The 11,178-nt window shown below is 37.5% G+C and overlaps 1 protein-coding gene across 2 annotated transcripts in view; it reads right to left on the bottom strand.

The window, feature by feature from the left end:
• Positions 1–1,429: 1,429 nt before the first annotated feature.
• Positions 1,430–11,178, bottom strand: part of LOC149205549 (uncharacterized) — an 84,230-nt gene continuing 74,481 nt past the window's right edge. Inside the window, exons 3-5 of one of the 2 annotated variants that reach the window (XM_089395103.1) lie at positions 1,906–1,979; positions 1,685–1,777; positions 1,430–1,542 (exon numbers count right to left, since the gene is read on the bottom strand). In XM_089395103.1, coding sequence (XP_089251229.1) covers positions 1,530–1,542; positions 1,685–1,777; positions 1,906–1,979 — 180 coding nt within the window. In that variant the 3' untranslated portion in view covers positions 1,430–1,529. The remainder of the gene's footprint in view (positions 1,543–1,684; positions 1,778–1,905; positions 1,980–11,178) is intronic. The other variant, XM_089395102.1, reaches the window with a different exon arrangement.

The raw sequence follows: 11,178 nt of genomic DNA, 5'->3' as shown, positions 1-11,178 counted from the left end.
TTGTTCTTTTAAAAACCTCATTTTGAAAGCAATCGATGGTTATATTTTTATTTTATTTTCTTAATGTCCTAATCACATATCACATATATGAGATGATGATTGAATCCAATGTTTTGAAAAGTAGGTATATTTATAATTTAAACCCACCAAGTAGGCCAAGTTAGTGCCACTTATGACTTTTGATTTGCCTAGTCCTTCATGATAAAGTCTATTTTACACAATTATGTCAAGTTTTGGTTTTCAAAGAAGTTGATGTCAATAACTATTAATCGAATGCTTTAACCAATATACTTCGTATTGTGGTGAGATTCTTTTTTTTTAACATGTATATTTCATATTGGCACAAGATTCTTTTTCAAGGTTAAAAAATCCTTCGATCACATACTTTCATTGTAACTATACATGCAAAGTTAAATGGATTCTAAACACAATCTTTAATATTTTAATTTCATTAATAATGATTAATAATAAATATTTATTAAAAACTCAATAAAGATACTAATTATGTAGAAGTGCATAAAATTTATTTTGATCATCATGAAATTACATCTATATATTTTACTTGCATTGCAAGGTGTTCTATCAAATGTATTCCAACTATATATTGATTTTTTGAAGAAAAACCTTGTAGAATCCCCTTTTTTCTCTAGAAAATGGAAGTTAATTTAACCATCAACTACAATTATGATAATCCAACCATGCTCAAAGCTCAGTGAACTAGAATCATAGATTTTACCACAAACTCCATTTTGAAATATTCTATTTAAACTTATTAAAGTAACCCTATAAAGCTCAATAGATTGGTTCAATAAATTCAAAATTAAAGTTTTCCTTAAAATCTTCAATTCTAATTCAAAAGTGAAGTTTGCCTTAAAATCTTCCATTCTAATCTGGTATAAGTCGACTAATATATATATTACCATTCATACCATTTCCTTGAACAAATCGTCAAATATATATATACTCTTGGAATTCAATATCGAGTACCATGCAGTCATACTCGGTGTAACCAGATCCCCTCGTGCCTATACAACCTAGCTTGCATTAACTATTAATTTGTCATGCCAGGTAAAATACTTTGTGGTAACAAGTGATTTGCAAAAAAGATAGGATATAGGATAGAATCATCACCATGTTTGCGTTCAAATCAGCAGTGAACAAATAAAGCATTAAACTCACCATTAAGTGCAAAGACAACAGAAAATTTAGGAAAACAGATAAAATAAAATTTCATTCACTAGCTAATTGTATTCGAATTTCATAAACGAATTATCCGTAAACTTGAAATTCAAATTGGGTCAAATAAACTTGGGGAACGTAATCTACTGTATTCATTGACTCAAGCTGTTCGCGGAATATCAGATCCTCTTGTTAAAATCCAGCGAAACATTCTCATGTTGTAGAGCGGTGAAAGAAACATTGAAAACCTCAAGTTGGTATAGGTGAACCAACACTGTCCCATGGTAAAATTTGTAGCTTGTGACTCCACAGAAATTAAGATATTTCACAAGGATCTGAAATCTGGGAGCTCAACCACCTTTCCTGCCAAAGAAGCGATTGATTGTTCCATTTTAGCGTCCAGGCAACTAATAAAACACAAGGAAAATGTTCTTGCAGTAACAATTTCATAAAGTTGTATAAGAGATATACCAATAGTTGTATGTGAAGAAAAGTGGTACCCTACCTAGAATGGCGTTCCTTTAATAAAACGAAGTATAATGGATCCCGAGTTGAGATTTTGAATAGCTGAATAGCAATATACCAACAAGCCGTCATGCTGCACCAAAAAAGTCTTTTAGAATGTATCCATTCTCGTTTACAGTTCAAACATGAAGGCAGGTCCTGCTTGACATTATGAGGATTCAAGTAAAGAGCCTTCTCTTAAAAATGGAAATCAATACATACCTTCCGAAACAAATCAACAATACTGTCCAAGTAAGTGCACCAATCCAAGTGGACTCTTTGTAACATACCCAGGTCTAAATCAAAACATATGAATAATAAAATGTTAGATACATCCTAATATATTGAATATTTAAAAAGGAATGGGCCACTGTACAGTGTAAACCATGTAATTTAGCAGTCCAAGAAAGAAAAAAAGAAGCATATGACACTAACCATCGTAATCAAATAATATGTAATTCGATACATAAAAAGTGTAGCAGCAGAAATCCAAAACTTTAGAGAATTGCCCATTTAAGCTTTTAATATATGATACAAAATGAAGTAGAAGAAACCCATAGACTCTGAGATTTGCCCATTCAAGCTTTTATGGGCTAAAACAGTAGTTCATGATGTGAAGACTACCTTCTCTATATGAAAACTTACATGCACAATCTACATTGCAGAGTTCCAAGGTCAACAATGCTATATTTCCCACTTTCAGGACTTTCTACTACACCGTGGATCCTACTGTCATCATCCTATATAAAAGCATTGTTCTTGCCATGTGCACAAAAAAAAATCCCAGCAAGACATATTTTGTACTCTAAAATCAGGCTTTGGGACGCTGATGTGCCACAATATGGTCATTGTCCACGTAGATAGGTATTAAATGCATTTTTTTTACAGTAATGACCCAATGACTAAGCAAGAGCCGAAATGTCAGGTATTGACCACGGCTGGAGTGAAAACTTCCTGGGCTGCCTACTCCTTGAGCCTAATCAATACAGGCTAAGCATGTCATTTCGCGGAATCGAACACATGTGATGAGGGAGTTAACAGCCCACCTCAAGACCTCAACCACTCGGTCTATATGAAGAAGAAAGCGAGTATCTTTGGACACAGTCCACTTGGTTGGTTAGCTTGTTGACATGGTCAAATATAATTACCATTTTTGTTAACTTGTAAATAAGATTTGTGGATAAAAGAAGGCATGTGTGATTCTAGCGATTAATTGGTGTTTGTTCTTATTGGTCGCCTCCTACTTCTCCACCACAATGTAGTTAGGGTTTATGCTTAGCATTTGGTAATTGGTGTTTGTACTTATTGGCCACCTCCTACTTCTCCACTACAATGTAGTTAGGGTTTATGCTTATCATTTGGTATCAAAATTTTTGATCAAGCTCTCAATTGTTGCAGAGTTTTGGTTTTTCTTGGTCCGCCCGGGCTTTTACTCTCCAGCAACGAGGTTCTTTCTTTGAGGATCTCTGCACCACTTTGGTGCCTTTACTCCAGGTTCTGGTTCCTTTGGCTTAAACACCCACCCAGAATCCTCTTTGATGTCAGCTCCAGGTTTTACTTTCGGGTCACGCGTTAACCCAGGTTCTGGTTCCTTTTGGCTTGAATTGCTACCCAAAATCTTCTATATTATTACCTCTAGGTTCTTTTGAGGTCCTAACCTCCACCCTAACAACACTTTTCAGCGGCAGCTTCTCCATTAACTGCCTTTCCCAATCACTCGAACTCAGCAGATTCGTGGTGTCCACCAAAGAACAACAGTGCTTGCATCTACGATCCACTTGATGGGGTTGCTCAACACTCCAATCCCATTCTTATCTTCCTCAGTTGTGCACGCATAATAAAACAACACTGAATCTGCTTAGTCCCTCTGATAACAATCCTTCTGGACCCTCCAGCACAAATTTGTACGAAAACTGTCCCTATCTCAACCAGCCATTCCTCGTGGAGTAGAATCACGAGCACTCATACCATGGTCAATGAAATTTTCATCATCATAGTACGCATTACCCTTGTATCTACACCTATTACAACCTCTGTCTCAGAGAGAAGGATCCTGGCTGCCCATTCCAAAGTCATTATAATTGTCATTATCTTGTTCTACGCCACTGTCAAAGCCTCTACCATCACCAAAGCAACCATAAATTCTACCATGGCCATGTCTACAACCCCAATTCCATCCATTATCTCAAGAATTATAATAACCTACTGTATCTCCATTTTGATGGCTTACAATCACAACAATTCAATATTAACACAACAATCACCACCATATTTCTTAGTATATAACCAAGGAAAAGCCTCACAATCCCTCACCCTATGGCATGTAGCTTCTCCGCTTCAAGGTATTTTGGAACCTTATTATTTGGTGAACTCCAAGTTCTTGTTGTTGGGCATGGACATATTTGAGCCTATCTTTTCATTCGACTCCATACACATTCATAATCCCCCCCATTTGCAGCAGTAGCCACACATCACTGTCATTCACAACAGTTTTTTGTCTCAAGCCGTGGATCCATTCCACTGCTTTGCCTGTTGTACCCTCCCCTTGGCTTGGTTACTTGCCCAATGTACAGCTAGTCACTCTTTGCAACTCCACTCCATAATCTACCCAGCGTTTCACCCAGCTTCATAAGGTTTTCCTTCTCACTAATCTCCACAAGGTTCAAGAGATCCTCCTGCATTTCATGAGTATCTTTGAGATCCTCGTTCCTGATTTCCCCTCATTGCACTTCTCTTCTGCGAACATTATTATATTTTCCCCAGATCAGTGGACATATACAGGGCTCCAGCTTTCAGTGTCAATGCTCCAAATCACCGCACTTCCCACTAGTCCTTAGAAATCCCCCCCCTGACAATTCCACCATAGCTTCATCAACTGCAGAGTCCAAATAGATGCCCCCTCATCGTCGTCCCAAGACCAGTTCTGCTGCTGTTGGGATCTCAAATGATAATATTGCATCACTTCCTCCATTGTCCTAGTATTTGCCTCCTCTTCCACTTGATGCAGAGAGGCCGAAGCATTGACAACTTCCCTACCAAAACACTCAGAAAATTTTGTGCTCACACCCTTGCTTCCCAAGTGTTGTATCCACCACCTCCCAGTGTACCCTCCTTGCTTGCTACCCATCCTCCACCGCCGCCCTTCATCTATATTGGTCCCTTTGGTCACCCTTCTGTAATTTCATCCTCACTTGCCAATATTCGTGAAATTCTTGGACCCAGTAGTGGTCCTTTTGAAAGTTTTACATGCACAAGGACTTTGCTTCCCCTGGTTTCTTTTCAATTGAAGCCTGATCATTAGAGACATGCTCCAAGCAATCAGTAACATTTGAAGATATACCACAACAGTTTGGTGAAAAGGCAACATAATCATTAGCTCTTGGATCAACTGAGGGAGACACCTTACAGGATAATGTACACAATCCATTTCTTCATTTGCTTGATCAGTTGCCTATTTCAATTGTTGTTGATATTATTATTTATGCAATTGATCCTACCTCGCAAGATAGATTGGCTGCTTCACTTCATCCTCTCACTGCAGAAAGTAGCATCAGATTATTCTTTCTCATCAGGAAGTGACCCGAATCATCTTTGCCTAGCTGGTCATTGCATTGTTTCTGAAGAAACTCATCCAGGCATACCCCTAATACACCCTACATACTTTGTAAACAACCAATTATCATCTAGTCCAGAGATGCTATTTTGCTTGATTATCATGTGGGTATAGTACCTAAAGCACTTGAATCTCTTGTGGTAGATCTTGACTTGGCCAACAATATTGTTTTGCACAACTGGGTTGTTAGCGCAACACTTCAAATGCAACTGTTGGATCATTTACTAGATATGCATTGCCTGCTGACCTTGGTAGGAAGGGAACATTTCAACTTGATGCTATACATCTTATAATTGGTGGCAGGTGCTTTTCTCAGTGCCATTGCAAACTATGTGCATACCATAATTATTGGTTGCTTGCTTGTTGCTTCTAGTATTGACATCTCTTCTACTTTAGTGTCATGTTCATGGAATTCACTCACTACTGTCTATGGTACTCTCGAGCCTGTGACTCAACCTTTTATTGATTTGGCCTCCTACTTGACCTAGAGGTGGGATTATACTAAACCGGCAATCCATTCTCATGTTCTTTTCATATGCTGTTTAATGCAAACAATTCAAGAACATCCAAAATGGAAAATCATTTGCTTCTGATATTCACATCTCTTCTACTTTAGTGTCACGTCCATGGATTTCACTCACTACTATTTTGGTACTCTCGAGTCCGTGACTCAACTTTTTATGGTTTTGGCCTCCTACTTGCCCTAGAGCTGGGAATCCATCCTCATTTTCTTTTAATATGCAGTTTAATGCTAACAATTCAAGAACATTCAAAATGGAAAATCATTTGCAATTCCATATGGATCTGACTCAATGTCTGGTTCCCTGAGTACAAATCTGGAGCAAATTTCGATTTTCTGTCGTGCACACTCAAGTTTTTGCCGAAGCTACCCAAGAACTTGATACAACCTTCTTAGCTGCCATGCTTGATAGTATTTTGGGACCACGATTTCAGCACATTACCGTTAAAATTCTTGTGCCATTCTAGTCTAACACGGTACATCCAGCCCATGGTAGCCACTCCTTTTTTTTCTATTTGGTTGCATTGCCAGGGAGATAACCAGGGAGGCAGAACAAATGTAGTTGGCAGTGTTGATCCAAAGCTCTTTACAGATGCACACACATTTGTTTTTGTTACATGTTGGATCTTTTGGCCATGCAACATGGGCAGACTACTTATTGCAAGTAAAAAACCAGGTTACAGCACTGAGGGTTGTAATGTTCTAGATGATTCTGGCACTTCTTTGAGAGTGAACTCATCTATCATTTTGGTCAAAATCAATAATCTCGTTGGTGTTAAAGCTATGTTGATTTAGTGAACACAAACATTCCTGTGTTGGCTTGGTACATGTAACCTGTTTTCTCCATCCACATAGGTGGATTCTTAGCATTTGGTGCTTCTTTCATAGAACTGTACACCTGTTGCAACTAGATAGCATTCCTTCTCATGATACCACCAGGCTCTTGGATGGTTTGACAACGTGACAGTGATAAATTGTTCCTTGAGATGGAGCATCTTCGAGTTCCTCATGCTCTTTTGACTGTTGGCATGCATGGTGGGACCTTGCCAACCCCTCCTCACACTAGCAAGGCACCACCTTGTATTCTCTACCTTCTGCCCTTATTCGACCATTCTAGCTTGCACCATTTTCCCTCACAACCATGTGCCATCTTTTGTCTAGCAGCAAACCTGCCATTAAACTTAAATCGTTTGGTGTTCCTAAAGGAGGAATATGGCACATGTTCTCACTAAAGAGGGAGCCACCGATATGCCACAATATGCTCATCAACCCCTCTTTAGATGTAGATATGCATTATATGAATATATTATGGAAGAAAAATGTGAAAGTATCTTTGGACATAGTCCACTTGGTTAGTGAGATTGTTGACGCGATCAACTCTAATCACCATTTTTGTAAACTTATAAATAAGACATATGAATAACAGGTGGTGTGTGATTCCACAAATTATTTGGTATTTGATCTTATTTGCCTCTTTCTAATTTTCTGCCACAATGTTGCTAGGGTTTGTGGCTTATCACATGAAGAGAAAAATTAATACAATGACAATTCCTAAAAGGCAGAAACAATAGAATATGTGCAATATTTGGATATGTGGTGAAGGATATGGATAGTTACCTCATTCTATTACAGATGGAAAATTGTAGTGAGCAATTATATGCTCCAAATAATAAACTAATTGCAATTTAATGGCAGTACTCCTCCAGAATAATTTTACTATTACCAGAAAGCGAGTGCTACTAAAACATTGCTAATTACAAAGCTCGTGCTTTGTTTGCATATACACAAGCATCACGGTCAAGCAGTGAAAGCCCTTCAAATATTAGAATAATTACTCGTGTTGCAAAAATCAGAGATATGTTGCGACATTGTCAAGGCATTAATGATATTGCTAAGAAAAAAATGTGATTTTTTCCTCCAGTGATGTTATCACAATACATTCCAAAAAATTATCAAGATGTTCACAAAATATTTGCAAGTCGATAAAAAAAAATTGGTCTCCTCCCCAACCAAACATGCACAGGCCAGTTATAAAGCCATAAATCTATTTTTTTAAACTCATTTTTCAAAAGAATTGAAGGACTTTGAAAGGGAAGGAGGTATCCGCCATTTTTCATCGAGCTAATCAGTGGTAGTAGACTGTTTTAGTTTGTCATCAACCATTTAATGTGGAGCGAGAATTGATTCTCATCAACTATAACCATATTTGCAGGCATTTGTAACAATTTAAGAAGTTTTTGTTTGTTCTTCATGACAATTTTAATGGGAGATATACCATTCTTTTCTGGTCTGCTTCTTTTGTTTGCAGCAGTCTTATGCGTTGATTTCCATTTTCTTGTTTGCCTTAGATTTAATGTTTTCCATATGAAAATGCTGAAGGCTTTGGACCGATTGTGGGGATATGGTGAGTTCATTGAGCCTAGTAATTGACAAAATCTATGTTGCAAGTTGTGTAGGAAGGAAATGACAAGAGGTGTCAGCTGGTGTAGATACCATCTTGCACAAATTATGGGGCATGAAGTGGGAATTTGTCCAAATTCAACCCCGGAAATCATTTGTATTTGCCCCAAAATCACTTCAAAACATGTGTAAAAATAAAGATGATAGGGAAGATTTGAGACTCGACCTTGAAGCAAGAAGAGTTGCAAAATCTGAGGCAACCACAAACATTTCAGGGTTGTTAGAAGTGAGGGCTGTTGCTCAACCTCACCTTCCACAATGCCCTCAATGAACTAACCTTTCTTTGTTATGAGAATCACATTTGATGCACAACCCCTATTAGGAAAATGGTCAAAATAAAGGAGAAGCAAGAAGCAAACAAGCTTGCACATAAATGTTTCTATGGAGTGACATTCCTTCTGGCATTCTCAAGAACAACCCATTTTACCAGTCTCCGTTTGATGACGATGTCGTTGTCCCAAGGTACAAGGCCCATACCTATGAAGAGTTGAGAGGGCCTGTTCTTCAAAATGAAAAGCTCAACCGCACTCACATTTTCGAGTAGCTTAAGGATTCATAGGAAGTTACTAGATGCATAGTGGTGTTAGACAGTTTAACCAATGGAAATGACAAGACCCTCAATTTCTTGGTTGATTGTCCCAGGGGGACAATGTTTATTAAATTTGTTGATGCATCCACACATGTTAAATATGTTGCATTATTATGAGAGTTGTTGATGGGCTCATCAGAAGGGTAGACCAACAGAGTGTTGTTTAAAACATAATGGATAACACTACTAATTATGTTGGTGGTAGCAGGTTGCTTATGTTGAGGTATCCATCCCTAGTTTGGACTCCTTGCACCACCCGTTGCATTGATTTGATTTTAGAGGATATGAGCAAAATTATCTATATCAAGGATATCATTAAATCAGCTGGAAGCATTACCAAATTTACATACAATCATGCATATTGTCTTTGCTTAATGAGAGAATTCATAGGTAATAGGGAGTTGGTGCATCCTACAAATACAATCACATGTTTTGCAACTAGCCTCATTTATCTTCAGTCTCTCTTGACTAGTACATGGGAAGTGAAGAGAATGTTCCTTTCAAATGAGTAGCAAGATTCATTTAGAACTAAATCAGAGGGGCAGACCATATATAAGCTAGTGTCATACCAAGTGATTTTTTGGATAGGAGTGGAGGTGTGTACTATTAGTGAACCTTTGATTAAGGTTCTTCACTTGGTTGATGGAAACAACCTTGCAATGGGTTACTTGTATGAGGCCATAAATAGGGAATAAGAAGCCTTCAATACTATAACGAGGACAAGGGGGACAGGGGAGATGAGTAATGATTATTGGTATAGAAAGTGATTGATAAGTAATGGAAGAAAACAGTTGATCGTCCCATTCATGCTATAGGGATCTACCCCAACCCTACATTCTCTTACTCTTGTAATTTTAGATTGAATGCTAAAGTTATGAACATATTCCTCACATGTTTAGAGTTCAGAGGATGGTGTCAAGTTCACAAGAAATTGAAAAGATGCATAATGAAATGGAAATGTATAAGATGGCTGTAGAAACATTTGGCTTTGACATCATTGCTCAAGATAGGAAGATCAAAATGCAAGGTAAACTTCATTTTGTTTCAAATTTCAATGTCTTTTCTTTCTTTGTTTCAAATTTGAATTTCTTTTCATATGTTTCTCTTATTTGTTGCAACTTGTAGATGCTTGGTGAACAAGCTATCATACAAAGAAAATGTAATTTGCAACTTGTGATTTGAGTGCTTAACTCAACATGCATCTCTTTAAGTTGTGAGTACAATTGGGGTGTGTTTTAAAAAACACACAAGAAGTGCAATAGGTGAAAAAAATTCAAATTGAATTTTAAAATCATTATAAATAATCATTTATGTCCTCTTACCCTCTTATTCATGCATTATAATTTATGGCTCTCATATAGGTTAGAATTGTAGCACCTTAATGACACATTTTTCTTATACTACAATCTCTAGTTGTGGGTGAAGCAATTTCAAAAAACATGATGTGGAGGCCATATCGTTGAATGGGATTAACACCACTATTGCATGGAGGGTAGAGACTAAGAGGTATCATGGAGTTGGCCCTTGAGTGGTTACAAGAGGATGATGTTCTAGAATAGTCACCTTACAGGAGATTGCTATTGACATTGTGACTATACCACCACCTTTATAGACATAGACAGGGTGGTAGACATAGGGAGTTGGACTTAGCAGTTGCACTAGTAGAGGACATTAGAGTTTTGCTTCTTCTTCTTCTTCTTTTAGAGGGTGTTAGAGTCTAGCACCAGTCCCAAGGGCTTCTTCTAAGGGAATAACAATTATCTTTGCATGTAAAAGGGGCAAAAGGAATCAATAGTTTATTTATATGATTTCATTGAAGATGACTTATGATGATGAGATACATTTATTATAATTTTTTATAATATTTTGAGGTTTAGGAGTCAGAACTCAGGGCACAATACAATATTGAGGTGTGATGTATCACTAGACAACTTATATGTCAATTTTCTTTTTATATTTATGTGGCAATTGACAAGCACCCAAATTTGCATCCCTTCGACAACCATTCACCACCTTTTAGATACCTCTTTCCCATACACATTCCATATTATAATCCATTTTTCCCATAACAATGCACTTAAGGAAAGAATTCACCTTTTTTATGCTAACTAACAAGGGAAGCATGAGAAATATTGCAGAAAGACTCATAACAGGTACTCCTGGAGGCATCAACAAAGGACGAAAGAGTTAATGCTGCAACTCCTTTGTGTTGTTGCAAAACCTCTGCATTGCAACAACACCATTAGCTCACCTCCAGCATATTGGTGTTGCAACACCCTTACGTTGCTACAACCAATGTTATCGAAACTGGAT

The sequence above is a fragment of the Pinus tabuliformis genome, chromosome 1_2 (genome assembly GCF_031772625.1).
Source record: "Pinus tabuliformis cultivar Carrire ecotype Pingquan chromosome 1_2, CPIR1, whole genome shotgun sequence".
NCBI classification, from domain to species: Eukaryota; Viridiplantae; Streptophyta; class Pinopsida; order Pinales; family Pinaceae; genus Pinus; species Pinus tabuliformis.
The sequence above is the reverse complement of the archived record's forward strand: the minus strand, read 5'-3'. Positions and strand labels throughout refer to the sequence as shown.